The sequence below is a fragment of the Phoxinus phoxinus genome (assembly GCF_949152265.1).
Source record: "Phoxinus phoxinus genome assembly, chromosome: 4".
Classification (NCBI taxonomy): domain Eukaryota; kingdom Metazoa; phylum Chordata; class Actinopteri; order Cypriniformes; family Leuciscidae; genus Phoxinus; species Phoxinus phoxinus.
In genome coordinates, this window is record NC_136879.1 from 11,109,200 (window position 1) to 11,127,658 (window position 18,459).

At 39.8% G+C, this 18,459-nt stretch overlaps 1 protein-coding gene across 3 annotated transcripts in view; it reads right to left on the reverse strand.

Moving 5' to 3' along the window:
* Window positions 1–7,071: 7,071 nt before the first annotated feature.
* rsrc1 (arginine/serine-rich coiled-coil 1) overlaps window positions 7,072–18,459 on the reverse strand; it is a 143,367-nt gene continuing 131,979 nt past the window's right edge. The window contains exons 8-11 of one of the 3 annotated variants that reach the window (XR_013797399.1): window positions 16,075–16,181; window positions 13,781–13,891; window positions 11,914–12,091; window positions 7,072–7,316 (exon numbers count right to left, since the gene is read on the reverse strand). Coding sequence is in view for 1 of the 3 variants with exons in the window: in XM_079610940.1 (XP_079467066.1) it covers window positions 11,999–12,091; window positions 13,781–13,891; window positions 16,075–16,181 (311 nt within the window). In the remaining 2 variants the exon portion in view is untranslated. Of the gene's footprint in view, window positions 7,317–11,621; window positions 12,092–13,780; window positions 13,892–16,074; window positions 16,182–18,459 lie in introns of those variants that run through there. The other 2 variants (XR_013797400.1, XM_079610940.1) reach the window with 2 other exon arrangements.

An 18,459-nucleotide genomic window follows, 5' to 3' on the forward strand; every position in this document is an offset into this window, starting at 1 on the left:
GAGTTTCAATAGAATTGGACCAAAAAAAAAGACAATATTAAAACTCATATGTACTACTATACAGGACTGCAATTGGAGAAAGAGAGGAAGGTGAAATAGAGACCAACAGCTGCATGGCCCAGGACATTAAAGCATGCGTTTATCAAAACACAGGAAATAAGTAAGTATTATACCACAGAAATTGCGAGTTTAAGTGTAAAATAATATTGCTGCTTTGACTTTACAATAATGTATGTTGTTAGAACCCTGCATCCACACATCAAACGGATGAAGTGGGTTCAGTGTGATCTGTGCAACAAATGGTTACACACATATTGTGCTGGCACAGACCCTACAACAATTTGCAAAGACACACCCTTCAGCTGTGGATGTGATCAACAACCATATTCTTTTCAAAGGTAAGCAACTGAACCATAATACAAAAAAAGCTCACTGAACTGCTTTAATGCATATGTCTATTTTACAGCACCTTCGCAGCTTTGAAACAGGGACTTTTGGTTGACGCAGTTGTGGAGGATGAAGAAATTGTGGTAATTGTTATATAAAGAAACCTTTAAATAAAATAGCACATAAACATGTTTGTATAAAACATGTAATAATTAAAATCAGGATTAACATATGTAGCACATCAATAATTAGTAATATTGTGCTGTAATGTTTTTTGTTTTTTTTTTGCTGTTAGATCACACAGAATGTTTTTACAGACACATCCCAATTATGCACCCAAACTGAAAAACCACTGCAACCTACGGATATCCGTTTTTGATCAAGAACAGGTAAAATAACATTTATAAGGAATACAAAGATGTTTAACATTAACTTGGTACTTGCAATATACTTGAGTCTTGAGATGACGTCTTAACATACCACAATTACTTATTTTTATAGATTCATAGCACTGTGACTGATTATCAATATATTGACATTCATTATAATCTGAAACTATTGGAAAGTAATGAAATGATTCTTAGATGCTGATTTTTTTTCGACACTAATAAGTGAAATATCTGCATTGTTGTTTGTCACAGACTGAGGGAATCATTGACAAGGTGTGTTTTGGCATTGGAAAAACTGATTTATCTAGCCCTTCGTATGCTATGAAAGTCATGACACCTGAGGTATATCACGTTTTGTGAAGAACACAATAATAATTCAAGAGCTAATGATAGATATGTGTGTGTGAATTATGCCAATTCTACATTTAATAAATAAATGATAATGTGTGGTAAGATTTTAATGAGTGTTTTTTCCCCGTTGATTATAGATAACCATTCTGATTCTCAGAAAGACAGAGGGGTTCCTCAGATTCCAAGCGGAAATGGCCTTTGTGTGTGTGTGTATTAATAGTTTAGGTGCTACAAGCAATGGCTTGTTGTTTTTTATAAATACATTTAGATTTGATAGTTTTTGTTTCTTGGGGACTATTTGTAAATATTCTTTGTAAATTTGAAAATACTGATACAGTCTGTGCTGCGGGATTTTACAGTTTAAATGGTCTTTTTTTATTGAATTATTAAAAAGCTTTATTTTATTGAATTAATACAAATTATTACTGTATTTTGTCCTGTTGTCGCAGAAAATGCTAAAAGCAATAACAAAGATTATGTTACTGGGATTCATTTACGTTTTAATAGGCTACTCTGCATCTATATTACACAACTTTTTACAACGATTAAAATCGTCACAACTTGTGGCAGTATCCATAAATTAGATACATTTCCTTATGAGCGACAGGCAACAGTAACGTCAGTAAGCAACCAGTCTGATCAGGGCCATTTTACTGGTTTAATTGGGATAAAATTCTCTAAAACATCACTCATACCTAAAGAATAGATGCATGAGATTACGGTTATGGGTATGAATGATGGAAGACCAGGGCGGGTGCAGTTTACAGTCTTTAAGAACCGCTATAAAGCCAAAACAATCTCTGTTACCTTAAATTATCCGTTTATCTCTGTAAAGCAGCTTTGAAACAATCATTGTTAAAAGCGCTATATAAATGAAGATGACTTGACTTGACATACTTTCCATACAACGTTTGGCCCGCAACAATAGAATTATATATATTTAAAAAATGTTTTAGCTTTTAATACCTTTTACATAACACTATTTCTTTTCATGGTCATTAAAATAAAATAAAAAATCTACTACACTATTTCAGTAAAAAACTATTTCAATCCTCCTGATGTTCTCGTGTAGCCTATACTTTCCTTATGTGGGCTTGTCTGCCATTTTTACTAAGTTAGCTATTTGGCGCCATCTTGCTTATCAAAGTGGTTACAGCCGCAGAGAATACATCACCATACAAAAACTAACAATTAAACCATGTCATTTTTTACATGTGATATGTATTTTATTAGTAGAAATAAAAATATTCTCTCATTCTACAAAAATAATAAAAAATAATCTTCAATAATTAATCTTGTTCTTTATAATATACAACTGGTAATTTGCTATTCAACTGCAGAACATCTATTTTTGGGGGTAATTTAAAAAAAAAATCAACTTGCAATTAATTAATCGACACATCATGTAATTAATTAGGTTAAAAATTGTAATGTCTTGACCCTGATTACACTGTTTTAAATAAAGGGCAGAAGAAGAAAAAACATCACAAACCTCCCTTTTAAAATGTAATGTCGGTGTGTATTTGCATGTGCATATCTTTATCTATGCATGTGTATTTGTGTATTATCTTTACATCATGTGTATATCTTTATCTAAATCTATAGTACATGCATTTAATAGATTGAAGTTATACATACATTGATCTAAGGCATTTAAAGTTATGGGTTATGGAGCGACACCCAGGCATGGCCCAGCATCATAGGGGCAACAGGTGAATTCGAGGTGTAGAATGCTAGCTCCTCCTTGTGGTTGCCTTAGGTAATTACACTCACAGTACCAGCGATGTGGGGGAACTGACGGCTGTTGAGGGAAGTGAACTGTTACCGGAGGAGTAAGAACCTGGATGGGAAGGCCCTCTCACGAGCCCAGTTCATGTCGATGAAATTCCCTTCTGCCACCACACGTTTCTCTATAGTGAGAAGCCTGGCCACATGGGCCCCAACCCAGACCCTGCATCTTAACTCCAGAGCCTCTTTCCAGTTCCAGTTATGTTTCCACTTGAGCCTGGTACAGCACAATTACAAACCGTTCTCTATTAGCTAACTGAACCATGCTAGAACACGTGTAGTGACGTCGCCACTCAGGATTGGTCACTTGTCAGTTGCCTGGCTACTAGTTTCTTAATAGCTGGCTAAGAATGCTATTTGAGCGACTTGAAAATGAAAGAAATCAAACGAAAAATCTGATCATCTGTAATGCGGTCGCTATTTACATCTCATATCATCAGTAACCCGTTCTCTATCGTGTAAAGTGCAACACATGGAGGACTGAATTGCAGAGCTTGTGCAAACATGTCCGCATCACTATGATCAGATGCTTTCTTAACGGCTGTTCTTTCACTTCTGCATTTTTGTTGTGTGTTTGTTTTGTTATTGAGAGGAAAGCGTGCAACACATTCTTACATATTCATTTAGATCTAAGTATGCAGTGTGGATAGTGAGTTCTTAGGCCCTGTTTATATGGTATAAGGACGTTTTTGGTTGATCGGATCACAAGTATAGAGGGAGACACATTCCCGTTTACACCTGGTGTCTCTTTTGTCCACTTTCAACCACTTCTGTCCTGATATCTTTGAGGGGAGGGTCTATGGGAGGGTAAATGTATGGTTTTTTTTATCTTTCGATGTAATGGATGAAATAAGCTCATGCAATTTACATATGAACACAGCCAGAGAGGATGGAAAAACACGGAGAGCAGCAGCTTTAGTTTCTTCTCTGACAGCCACAAGATCAAGAACGCTGCGAGTGTGTGTTAGAAATTGTGAGAGAACATTGTGCTTGGTAAGTTTTTCGTCTTCAAACCAAACAGACAAAGTTTATATCCCGTCTGGCTAGCGCGCTTCCCATAATGTTTACTTGTTAGGTCATAGGTGGAAGGTAGGCCTTATGGTGCCTTCACGTGCTATGGTAATTATGGTAAATACCAAAAGCCGACGTGGAAAATGCACATGAACACCCCCTCATGTGGTATTTTCCACTGGGCAACTCGTAGAATATTTTGATGCACGAGTTGCCGAGATGAGATAACCTTTGACCTTTTCAACATGGCGGAGAGCGACGCAAGCGTTGTGAATGGTACATTACGACAACAAAAGACCTTGAACACAACACACTGGTAAATACCAGTTCACAAGTGGAAAATATCATAAAAGCACTTGAACACAACACACTGGTAAATACCAGTTCACAAGTGGAAAATATCATCTTTTCCACAGCACGTGAAGGCAGCATTAGATTCAGTGTTTTCCAGAGTATTGGGTTTTAGCATGGTCTGCTTTGGCATAACGACTCTTGTTGATCTTTTAGTGCTTTCTTCATAGTGGAAGCCAAAATGAGTCAAGGTTTAAATCGAACAAAGCAATTGCCACAAATCTTGGATTTAGAAAAATAAATATTGATACAGTGATTTTGAGAATCGATGCAGTATTGCCAATAATATTGCGATATTCACATGTGTTGATATTTAAAATATATATTTTAAAAATTCATTTTTTAAACTGGGGAGTTATTTTTAGTACGAAACTTGCAGTTTTTTGTAGAGTACCAAAATACAGAATGTGTGAACATCAAAGATATCCATTTTTTTATTTTACATTTAATAATAATAATTCGTTATATTTATATAGCGCTTTTTCTGAGACCTCAAAGCGCTTTACATAGAAGGGGGAATCTCCTCAACCACCACCAATGTGCAGCATCCACCTGGATGATGTGACGGCAACCATATTGCGCCAGAACGCCCACCACACACCAGCTTACTGGTGGAGAGGAGACCGTGATGAAGCAAATCAGTGTATGGGGATGATTAGGAGGCCATGATGGACAGAGGCCACTGGGCATATTTTGGCCAGGACACCGGGGTTACACCCCTACTCTTTCAAAAGACATCCTGGGATTTTTAATGACCACAGAGAGTCAGGACCTCGGTTTAACGTCTCATCCGAAGGACGGTGCTCTTTTGGCAGTATAGTGTCCCCATCACTATACGGGGGTGTTAGGACCCACACAGACCACAGGGTGAGCGCCCCCTGCTGGTCTCACTAACACCTCTACCAGCGAGTATGGGGAGGCTGCAGACCTGGAGCCGGTAGATATAGGACCCAAACAGTTTTACGCCCCTGGCAGTTTTACGCCCCTGTTGTTCCTGATGCGTCCAGTAGGGGGAGGCTGTACAGCGACACGAATTGAGGTATGTTTTAATCTTTTTTAAAATTAATTAATTAATTTATTTTGTATTGCAAATGAAAGGATACAGACATTAACAGTGAGAAGAGGGAAAAAAACAAAAACAAAAACAAGGGGGGTATATGGACATCAAAAGAGATTGAATTAGGCTACACAAATCAATACAATATTACTTTTTGTCAATAAAAAATTAAAGGTTCTTTCCAACAGACTCAAGGATATTATTTGTTTTAGAAACCTTTGAGTTTAAAGGTTTTGCCATTGGATGGTTCTGTCTTTATGCAGATGAAACTTGCCCAGAATTTACCAAAAAGTTCAGGACGATCTGGCTTAAACTTATCTTACCACGTATGTAGGACACTGTTTTGTAGCTGTATGACGACCAATAGAGAATAGTACAGCAGATATTAAATCGAGGATCCATATGATTACACGGTACTGTATGTCTAATGGTCTAAATATGGTTAATATCTAAATGTAACTTTATATAAATTCACAACAACATATTTCATTTAGTCTCCATATAAAAACATACGGTGAGTAGGCCTATAACTGCAGTAGGTCATATCATTACTTGTCATAACATGTAGTTGATCCAACTATGTGTATTTTTAATTTTTCAATTCACAAAAACAAAAGTTTTCTGTAGGCTGAGTGAAGAGAGTGAACACCGACTGAATATCGGCATCTATTTTTCTATTTTAATCCGTGCAGATCTACACTGTAGCGTTTATATTTAAATGAACAAAAAACACAAAATTGTCAAGTCTATGGACGGGTTATTAATGTGTTAGCGTCGATTAAATGATGTTATTTCGCAGTATATCCCCCTACTGGACGCATCAGGAACAACAGGGGTGTAAAACTGCCAGGAGCGTAAAACTGTTTGGGTCCTATATCTACCGGCTCCAGGTCTGCAGCCTCCCCATATAGCTACCAGCAGCAATCTGGATTTCCCAGGAGTCTCCCATCCAGGTACTATCCAGGCTCAGCCCCGCTTAGCTTCAGTGGGCTACCGGTCTTGGGCTACAGTGTGATATGGCTGCTGGCTGATTTAATTTTCTGATCGAAGTACGATATCCGTATGCTTACACCTAGTAACCAGGACCGGGTGTGGTGAAGCAGGGTGAGGACGAGAGCCACGGGAGTCACCGACACAGTTCACCGCAGTGCCAGTCCGAGACTTCTGGGGGACCTAAGCAAAACTTTGTCCGGGGGCCCCTGTCAGTCAAACCCCAAAATGACCCCCAACCACTTAATCTGTTCTGTCAGAGAAATTTCAACCAACAGTGACTTGAAACGTTCAGTAATACAAAAAACAAACAAACAATAGGACAAATACAATAGAAAAAAAGATATGCATGAAATAAACAATTTAGCCTTCTACTAATGATAGCCTACTATACAGAAATTGAATAATCAACTGTAAAAATAAAATAAACAACATTGCATAGGCTTTACTGTATTAACTAATGTTATTCAGTGAAGAGAAGTGAATGATTCTCTCGTTTTCTTTTGTTGTTTGATTGACATTAAATGACAGAGAGACAGAGCAGTGTAAGGTGGGTTAAGATAAGGATCAGGGTTAGGACCTAGTTAGTGTCATACTACAAAAGTGCATATATGTTCATGGGAAACAGTTGGGAAACATGTTTTAAACTATATTGGCAACTCTCTCTAGGATTAATACTACAGGTTAAGATTAACAACAGAGCACAAACTAGGTGTGATGATGTGAGAGAGGACCCAAACGCAAGATGCGGCAAAACAGTCTTTAATATAGATTAGAAGCTGTCCACAGGTAATATAACAAACAGAAAAGTTCGGAGAAGTCCGTTGAAAACAGAAATAGCCAGCAGGCTCTTTAACGAGAACTCAAATCCCCTCATAGGACAGCGCAGCACAGGATGCGGTCGGTGAACAGTGAGCCTCGGGTCTCACGTGAAGAGAGAGGAAGCCAGTAGCTGGAAGCAGGTGCTGTTCAGGTTCTCGGAGACAGGTAAGCTGGATAGAATTCAGAGAGCACGTAATAGCATAAACAAACAATATAATGCTGTAGATTACGCTCCAGCAAGGGCACGAACAAGACAAGACACGAGAGGCTTAGAGAGATGCGATACGCATGTAGCATTGAATAATCTGACAATGAGACAGGGAAGGAGAGAGCTAGAAAAAGCAGAAACAATTAGAGGAAAAGAGGGAACAGGTGGGAGGAAATCAGCACGGAGAATGTAGAGAGTGACAACAGCTGAGGGTGATGAGATGACGAGAGAGTGGATGTGAGTGAAGGTGTGTGTGTGTGTGTGTGTGTGTGTGTGTGTGTGTGTGTGTGTGTGTGTGTGACCAAAAGAGGAAGACAGAGAAGGAAGAGAGAACCAGGATCATGACACTAGGAAATTCAATTGGTAATAATTATTATTTAGATATATATAATAAGGAAATTGTATACAGTGGGGTGAACAAGTATTTGATACACTGCCGATTTTGCAGGTTTTCCTACTTACAAAGCATGTAGAAGTCTGTCATTTGTATCATAGGAACTCTTCAACTGTGAGAGACAAAATCTAAAACAAAAATCCAGAAAATCACATTGTATGATTTTTAAAGGTGGGGTATGTAATTCTCTTTTTTGGCCATTTTTTTAAAATCACTTAAAATCCTATTCCTAACCCACTTACAGCCACTGAGTTAGAAGCACTGAAATAAAAATTAAGCAATTTAATAATCTGTGGAACGGGCAGGACTCGAAAAACTCCAGCCAATCATTTCCAAGACCACCTAGAATCATTGGACAGTAAGTGTGTCAATCAATCGGTCGTACCATCCCCCCCTCCCCCCATCCATGTCCATGTTCTTTGAATGGGTGGAGTCAAAGGAAAGAAGGTAGGACCATTTGAGTTGTGTATTTTCAAAATCTGCCAGCCGTTTTGCAAATCACATACCCCACCTTTAAGTAATTCATTTGCATTTTATTGCATGACATAAGTATTTGATACAGCACAAAAGCAGAACTTAATATTTGGCAGAGAAACCTTTGTTTGCAGTTACAGATATCACGTTTCCTGTAGTTCTTGACCAGGTTTGCACACACAGGGGATTTTGGCCCACTCCTCCATACAGACCTTCTCCAGATCCTTCAGGTTTCGGGGCTGTCGCTGGACAATACGGACTTTCATCTCCTCCAAAGATCTTCTATTGGGTTCCGGTCTGGAGACTGGCTAGGCCACTCCAGGACCTTAAGATGCTTCTTACGGAGCCACTCCTCAGTTGCCCTGGCTGTGTTTCGGGTCGTTGTCATGCTGGAGACCCAGCCACGACCCATCTTCATCTTCATCATCTTCAATGCTCTTACTGAGGGAAGGAGGTTGTTAGCCAAGATCTCGCGATACATGGCCCCATCCATCCTCCCCTCAATACGGTGCAGTCGTCCTGTCCCGTTTGCAGAAAAGCATCCCCAAAGAATGATGTCTCCACCTCCATGCTTCACAGTTGGGATGGTGTTCTTGGGGTTGTACTCCTCCTTCTTCCTCCAAACACGGCGAGTGGAGTTTAGACCAAAAAGCTCTATTTTTGTCTCATCAGACCACATGACCTTCTCCCATTCCTCCTCTGGATCATCCAGATGGTCATTGGCAAACTTCAGACGGGACTGGACATGCGCTGGCTTGAGCGGGGGGACCTTGCGTGCGCTGCAGGATTTTAATCCATGACGGCGTAGTGTGTTACTAATGGTTTTCTTTGAGACTGTGGTCCAGCTCTCTTCAGGTCATTGACCAGGTCCTGCCGTGTAGTTCTGGGCTGATCCCTCACCTTCCTCATGATCACTGATGCCCCACGAGGGGAGATCTTGCATGGTGCCCCAGACCGAGGGAGATTGACCGTCATCCTGAACTTCTTCCATTTTCTAATAATTGCACCAACAGTTGTTGCCTTCTCACTGAGCTGATGCCTATTGTCCTGTAGCCGATCCCAGCCGTGTGCAGGTCTACAGTTTTATCCCTGATGTCCTTACACAGCTCTCTGGTCTTGGCCATTGTGGAGAGGTGTGAGTCTGTTTGATTGAGTGTGTGGACAGGTGTCTTTTATACAGGTAACCAGTTCAAACAGGAGCAGTTAATACAGGTCATGAGTGGAGAACAGGAGCGCTTCTTAAAGAAAAACTATCAGGTCTGTGAGAGCCGGAATTCTTACTGGTTGGTAGGTGATCAAATACTTATGTCAAGCAATAAAATGCAAATTAATTATTTAAAAATCATACAATGTGATTTTCTGGATTTTCAGTTGAAGAGTACCTATGATAAAAATGACAGACTTCTACATGCTTTGTAAGTAGGAAAACCTGCAAAATCGGCAGTGTATCAAATACTTGTTCTTCCCACTGGATATACTATAACTATAACTGTAACTGTAACTGTAACTATAACTATAACTATATATATGGTATATATATAAAATGATGTCCTCAACCCAATGAATGTCCAGGGGACTTTTGCTGGCCCTCGTCTGACCAGCCTTAATTATTTAGCACTCACTTACCGGTAGTTGGGGTTAAAGGTCTGTCTGTAAAATGAAGCTGTGCAAAGCTAGAAATGAAATTGCATTAGGACTGGAATCCATCCTATGACTCCCATTAAAAATACAGAGTGGATCAATTATATTTACTACATCTACAGTACCAATGATTGATCAATTACACAAATAAGGCTTTAAAGGGGACATATCATGAAAATCCGATTTTTTACGTGTTAAATGCTATAATCGGGTCCCCGCACGTTTCCACCCACGGCGCCGCCATTTGGTTTACAACAGTGTAACCAGTTCTCTAACGCAATGGCAAAAGTTCGCAAAGTTCTGTCGTTGCTGCACAGACGAGCACTGAACACTATTTGACCAAAAAATGTCACAGCTGTCTTATAAAGACCTCAGGGAACAGTGTCAATTTGTGCAAAAGTTAAACATGATGGTACATGCAAGTCGATGAGACGAATCAATGTAACTGCATAAATGTGTCCACTAACCGTTCAGAAAAGTCCAGGTGCGTCTAAAAGTTGCAACTTCTTCCTGAGTCTCCATAAAAGCTACTGGTTATTTCTGAGATTTTGGATTCTGAGATTATTCCGAGTATCCGAAGCTCGTGTAAAGGATCGGCTCTTCTGAACGGAGGCGGAGCCGCAGCTCATTTGCATATAAAGGGACACACACAAAAACGGCACGTTGTTGCTCACACCCAAAAGTGGGCAAATTTGACAAGCTATATTAAATTATTATGGGGGTATTTTCATCTGTAATTTCACAGACACATTCTGGGGACACCATGGATTTATATTACATCTTGTGAAAAGGGGCATAATATGTAATCTTTAACTTATTTGCTTGAGTAGCTGGAAGAATTTAGACTTCTAATTAGCAGAAAGAGGACGTCTGTGTGTGTTTGGAGATATATGTTTGATATATGACATCTCTCCTGATGGTGAGTTACAAAGGCACTGATCAAAATGGAAGGGTTTGCAGAATGAAGTGACATCCCACACAAACCCCCATAACTGGGCTGCATACTGTCAGCTTTATGCTGATTTTGATTTAGTTTTGTGTGTTCTCAATTCCTGTGTTCATTTCTTCTTTTATTTAGTTGACCTACTAGTGTGTGTGTTACTGTACCATAGCAAATGTCCACCTGCCCTTCCACTCATTCAGTCTGTGTACTGTATACACTCTCTGTTCAGTTCATTGTCTGTTCTTATGTCTATTAGTATGTATCTTTTTTAGTGGTTGTTCCATTCCCGTGTCCTGATCTCTCTCCTGAGCGTTTGTTCATTTGAGTTATTGTTAATTAAAGTTACCACTGCAACTAGATCCTGCTCAAACTCATCTTTGCCGAAACCACCGTAAATCCAACACAACTGAGCAAGAGATGCAGTTATATCAGGAAACATCAGTATTAAGAGTAAAAAGAGTGCATTGCAGCTGTTGTCTTCTGCCTGTAGACTGGCTCCTAATAAAGTTCTCTGTTTGTAATGGAAACCCTTCATGAGCTCATGTCCTAGCTGTCTTTTCTTGAGTCTCTGATATGAAGTTTCATTTATTTCATTAGTAAATGCTAATCTCACTTCAACCTCTCTCAACCTGTAAACTCAAGTCCGTTACGAAGTCTGATCATGAATAACAGCTCATCCAAAGACAACAGTGCTACTCTCCGTAACTGTTAAAACTGCACACTCAGGTAGTGTACAGTGAATCCTCCTTCTGTACTAAAAAGAGTTCGTATAACTGGCTGCAGTTTTAAACTGTTTAACGACCACAACACAAGTTATGTCCAAGAATTACAACAAGATCATTTATTTTGAAAAAGGAAAAACAAAAAAACTAGCACACACTACATACAATTGCCATACATTCATGTTGATGAGAAGGATGTCTGCTTGAAACATAAAAAAAGAGCTAGAAGACAAAGCATTTGTAAAAAAAAACTACACTAAAACAACCATCATTGTCAGTTGTTATAAAGTAAAACTAATAAACCAGCTAAGATTCAGAATAAGCACATGCTGAAATTACATTTTGGAAGATATTTCACGTAGAAACCAGCAGGAGGTGCACTTACTCCTTCTTGAGAGATGTTGGAGCTCCAGAGGCTAAAACTATGTTCACATCTGCATTGGTTTGAGGTCTGAAGAAGCTGGATGTCATCAGGACACCGGACTTCCCATGAGCCTCTCCTGACGCAGAGAAACCAGTCTGTTCAACCACAACCTCTCTGCCTCCTCTTTATCCATGAACAACTGCAAGAGAGTGAGAGCCAGTTCAGTTCAGTTCATTTAGACTATTAAAGTGCAATGAACTTCTAAAGTACTTGACTACTCTGTCCATCATACAGCATCACCACAGAAACACACACGATCTGAATCATACACCGACAGGTGAGAGAATAAAACCTTTTTTTCTCAGAAATGAAGAATGAAAAAGTATTTTTAATGTAGTTTTTTTTCTACTTAATATTCTTTCACAGCTGTGCAATGGATGATTCTGAAACACACAGTTTTTAGTGAAACACAGGTAAAGAACAGGCTCCCGCTCTGCTGTGATCACAGGGACCGTTTCGAGACTGACGTCTTCATGAGGCAGGACAACAGAACATATAAATGTGTCAATGTTGTTATGGTTAGTAGGGAGGATAAATGATTGAAGTATATTGAAGATCTCTTATTTATGAACTGAAAATAATTGTATATTGGATTAGAAATGCATAATAAACTGTATTATCACGACAAACATTGCGATCCCTATCTGTGAAGCACAAGTGAATGACCCGGAGTGCAGGAGAATCTTATTGAGATCGGATCATCCGAGTCCGTCTACAACATGTGTGTTTGCTCCCCTCAGAAGTGAGACAATGTCTGGATTTGGCCAAGGTCTGCTGATGTTATACATCTAAAATGCAAGTAATCCTTTTGAAACAAATCTTTCCTATTGGTTTCTAATGGATTCCAAGTCTGCTCTCTAATTGTCTCGGTTGGCTTAATATAGGACAATCACAGCTGCGATTAGATTTGGAGAAACTGTAAATGGTATTGCATCATAAACACATCAGACAGGGTAATACACGCGGTTGATTCGGATGTCAGCATAAAGGGAGAATTTGAGTGATTCCCGCATTAGTTGTGCTTATGAGTTCCTTAAGTTTGGAAGTTCCGGATTCTTCTCCAACACTCATCACTCATTTCCTTCATCCAAAAAACACGAGAGGCATGAAATCAAATCTCTGCTTGGGAAAGACTGATCACTTCCATCCGCTGCGTGCGCATTATAAGCGTGTGATTTACATCGGGTTAGGGTCCGCCCGTAGCACTCATTGCGGGGTCTCTGTGTGACTGGGAACACGTGCTGAGCAGCGCTAATAGACTGAGGGTGTATGTCGCCTGCGTATCTCTTCGTAGGCGATTCTGCGACATGACAACGAGCCTCCTCTGACTCTCAACGCACCTAGCGAAGCGCAGATAACGAGTTTGAAATTACAGTAGATACAGTAAGTGGTGGTGGCTAAATGATTGAATCATTACTGGTGATCAGGGCTCTCTCGCCTTGGGCATATTGCTGCAATAGATCAGCCTGTCGAGCTCATCTGCATCCGTCACACATAACCCAGTTTGCCGAGTGAGAGAGATGGAGCGCACTTTCATAGGAAATTCTGTCTGCAAATATTACTGAGGGTGCATAAGAAGGGCCCTGTGTGGGTTGTCAAGAAGTGGAGCTTCTGAAATAGGCAATTTCTACAAGGGCGGAGGGGAATAAGTCTCGGGAGAAGAGAATTATTGATTGGAGGCCTTTTGGGAAGCTTATTGTAACTTTGCATGTAAGGCCTACGACACAAATGTCTTATTTGATGTCAAATTTTTTTTTTTTTTAAGGGTTTCCAATAAAAAAGTAATATAATATGGACAAGTAGGCACACACAAGAGAAACACTCTTACGTTGGGGTGAGCCAGGCTGTTGCTGTCGTTGTATGTGATGGAGATGGGCAGAACGGTGACTTCCTCTTTCATAGTCTCGGCCTCTTTCTTGATCTCTGAAGCGTCAGTCACCTGTGAATAAACAGTTGTGTCTTTTACAACGCCCCTGAGGAATCACACAGAGCTCTCATGTTTCCATCATTCCGAACACATATTTATCAAGTTGTTTAAGGGTAGGGTAGGCTTTGTTGTTTTTTTGAAACAACACTTTTTGTTATTCTGGTTGAGACTCAATAATATTAAAACATGTACATATATCTTCTGTTGAAGTCTCTAAACATGTTCATCCGATCATTGCATTCGGTCTGTCAGCGTGTTTCATGAGGCTGGACAGACAGTCACTGAGAGTCCACAGCAGCCGTCTTTCACAGGTCCTCCTGAACTAAAACAATGAGCTTATGCTGCGTTCACACCATGTCCTAACAGTAATTACGAGACGGCAACCCGTGACGTTCTACCTCAGACTCAGATTCATGTGCTACTATGTAAACACTATCAACGCTGATATTATCTGCAGCAGTCAGGTGGTACAGATCAGTGCTCTTTAAGTTGTTTAGGTTAATTATTATAGTAATATTATGTGCTATGAGACATGAGGTCATTTGTGTGCGTGGCTTTGGAGACGCTCTGAAGGGAGGGTGGGATCTCATGCTTTCACAGCTAGCTTGCTATTGCTAGCCTCTCTGCAATTGCATACCCTACCTTAATTAAAACGAAATGCTATCATGTCTTAATCTTTTGAGGTACACTTTTCGGTGCCAAAAATAGTCATAATTTAGACCCGTTAAAGCAGGGCTCATCAACTGCAGTCCAGGAGGGCTGGTGGCCTACACCCCCAGTGAAACACACCTGTCTGTAAGTCTGAACACCATGATTAGCTGGTTTGGGGTGCATTGTTAGGGTTAGAGCAAAAAACGAAAAAAAAATGAAACATCTGATTTGTTGGTAAACCAAACAAAATCTTCTTTTATGTTCCACAGAGGAAAGTAAGTCACACAGGTTCGCAATGACATGACGTGAGAAAATCAGATTGATTAAAACAGGCTTTGTGCTGCTGTTTTTGGCATCGCTTCAATAGCGATTTGAAAAGACTACATGATGATCCGGCAGCAACAAGGTTTTGATCTCCCATTAGCCATTGCTGATGTTTAAATGTGGGTGGTCAAGTTAAAGAATTCAAATACATTCATCTGTCTGACATCAGTAAGTAGCAGACGTTAAAAGGATTTTGCATCTTTTTCAGATCTGAATAATGCTCATTTTGGACTGAGAAGTTCAATGAGCTCAATGAGCTATTTTATCTCAAGAGATCAAGTTAAATTTGATTGACCCATTTAAACTGGAATTAAAAGGGTGCAGCTGAAAGGTTGAAGGTTTGAACCCCATAATGAGTCATCTTGAAGCAGAGTAAAGTTGAGCAAACACTTATCTGCAGGTTAGTCCAAGGGGATTGACCTTGTTCATGGATTCTATCAGTCTAATCATAACTCTTGCAGAAAGCATTTGCTGTCTCCTGTCCTTTCTGTATCCAGCACGATCCCACCAGATTCCTGTCTCTAACATCCAGGCCATGGTCTGTTAAGTGAGAGTTGGCTGCAAAGTGTAGCTGAGAGCTCAGAGCATCCAATTACATCTAATGGAAATTATTGAAAGAATCAAATGTGTGTTATTGTGTGGCTGTGTGTATTTGTGTTTGTCCAAAGAATGTCCTCCATTTTATTTAGATGGAGCTTTTATTGCTCCATCTACAGAGCTGTTTGTACATCATTCAGAAAGAAAAAAAGCATGCAGGTAAAGTAATGTTAAGTGCTGGTCTAGCATCAGTTCAGCTCATCTCAGTGGAGCACTGAAGTCTGCACAGACAGATCTGAGATCAGCTCGGGAGAGCCACCCGGCCCTTCTGGGCTGTAATCTATCATACAGGCTCATTTCAACTGTCACCTTTTGTCTCAGACCACAGAGATCTGTGAGCATTTGTTAGTAATCTAATTTGAGCGGTGAATGTGAATGCTGGCGGGACCAGATTCAGTAAAGCTGTCTGTGGAGAGAGTGAACGAGGCCCGGTGCGGCCCACCAACGGGTACAAGCTTTTCAGGAGCCCGAGCGCAAGTGGACAGAGCAAACGGAATTTAATGGGAATCATTTCATCTGCAGACAAACGCTACATAACTCGGCGAAAGGAAATCAAATAAAAGAATATATAGATATGAGACGGAAGGCAAAAAGAATAGGGAGGGAGAGAGCGAGAGATGTACCTTGGTGGCGTCCCGAGATGATTTGAAAGCCTGAGGAACAAAGGAGTCACTCTCAATGGCCTCGATATCCTTTATCCTCCTCACCTGCTCCGCGAGAGATAATTCCTCTAGAAGAACAGAAAACAGAGCGGTGAGTGGACAGACGAGAGGTCGCAGGGCAGGTCAACTGGTCACAGACCACAGGAACTGAAAACTCAATCTACTGGATACTGTTGAGCCGGGAGTGCATGTTTGTTCACCACACGTAGAAACAGTGCTTGTGTCCTGATCCCATTGCCCAGGTTCAGTGTGTCAGTACCACCTGACTCCAGCAAAACAACAGCATACTATGTCTAAACAAGCAAGAACACACAAAATGGAGGAGAAAAGAGAATATTGGAAAATAGGGCAGATTGTGAGAGAAAGAAACCGAAAGGAAAGCTTGTATAAAAAAAAACAACAACACCACATTATCGGTGTTGGTTTACAAGCATATGTTGTGTTAAGTTGCCACAACATTAGAACATTAAACATTAGCGTTATTTCCGCCTTTATTTATCTTCTGCAAACACCACAAAATAAAACTTAATTTCATTCTCCTCATACAGTCTGACACAAAGCATGCTGGGAATGAGAAATCTGCTGCAACTCATTCAGTTTAATATAATCAGATTTTGTTCAACTTTTTCCCATTAAGTACTATGAACTGTTGATATTAGAGTGAAATTAATGAATTGAATTTGATTGATTTCAGTGTAAATCAAGACGGATGTATAAACGGAACTGATCACAGCTTACATGAAAAGAGAGGAGTTAGAAAACATGCTGTAGTCAGAGCAGACTGTGGATGTAGCCTGAAGCTCTGGAGTTAAAGCAACACCAGGAACTTTTCCTCTGCGGTCGCCCTACAGGTTGGAAGCGGACTTGTCCATTACCGCTGTCGTAAATAATTTAGCCTACCGCAGCTACCGTCGCACGCACGCTCGCTGTTTATCCAGCACCGGCTTTGAAATGAACGATGTCCACAGACAAGGTAGAGTATGATGCATGATTTCATGAAAGTATGATGTATTGCGACATCAGAAACTAAGAAAAGCGAAATAATGACTATTGTAACGCTTGCCGTAAAGCAAGTCAAATTTGTAGTTTTCTTATGTCTCATTAGAACTACAGAAACGCGACCCGATCTGCCAAACTTATATAGTGTGGTTACAGCAGATATAGGACCACAAAGCAGATCCAGAAGTGCCTTTCACCCGTTACGAGTTGATGAACCACTGATACGATTTTGGAAACATTATTTTAAGGTAAAAAAAAATATTTAGTGTTGCTTTAAGAGTCAGAGATGTTGCTCTCAGAAGATGGTGTATATATTATATACATCTATAATGAATAACTTGATTTGTTTGATTTCACTGAGTAAAGGTTCCTCAACCAAACACAGCTTGTAGGTCCGAGGACTCGCCGTACAGTCAGTCAGGTTATTTGATTAGAGTACAGAATATCTCCTGCTTATTGAAATTGAAAGCGGGTGATGTTCATATTCATTACAGCACTGAAGCGACATCAGACCAGCTGACAGACGGCACATTGCAACATATGTAGGATCCTGCAAATGTCAAAGTTTTTATTCTGAATACATTAATAGATTAATTTTACATTAATACAATAATTTATACTTTGTAAGCTATGCACACAGAACATTATTCACCTTGTCTAGTGATTCCTTGTTTTCATAAAAATCATTAACATCAAAAAGTAATTAAATAACCACTGTCTTCATGCACAAGGTTCAACGGTTTTTAACTGTAAATTACCTAAAATTGGTTGGTAAACTTAACCTAATCCAACAATATACTGAACATAACACATTATTTCTATGCTGAACTGACTAGTACAAAGCCAACGAATAGCAGTGCTGTCCAGTCTGTAGCCTTTAGTTATTCATCTTTCTTCAGTTCTCCAAGAGTCTGAAGTGGATGCTGGTCAATGAGAAGTCATCAGAAAATAAAAAGTCATGCTTAAAAAACCCCAGCCATATGGTCTAGAAGACGTAGAGCTTATTTTTCCAAGCATGTACTGTATGCTGTCTTTCCGAGCAAAGTAATGCATGGTATACAGACTCGAATCTTAATGAATTATAGTATCTCAGGCTCTTATTCTGGTGGGTATTTTTGATGTATATTGTATTCAAATCAAGTTCTACTAATATTTATATCAGATACATATGCCAATGATTAATATGCCCTGCATAATTACATCATTACAGAAATATATTTATGCCGGACGGATACACAGCACACACTCATTGCTGGTCAAGCTATTGGCTGTCCTCTGGTGGTTGGGAGGACTGATATGAACTAAAGCCCTGCGGGACTTTGCTAGGAATTATTGAATGAACAGACA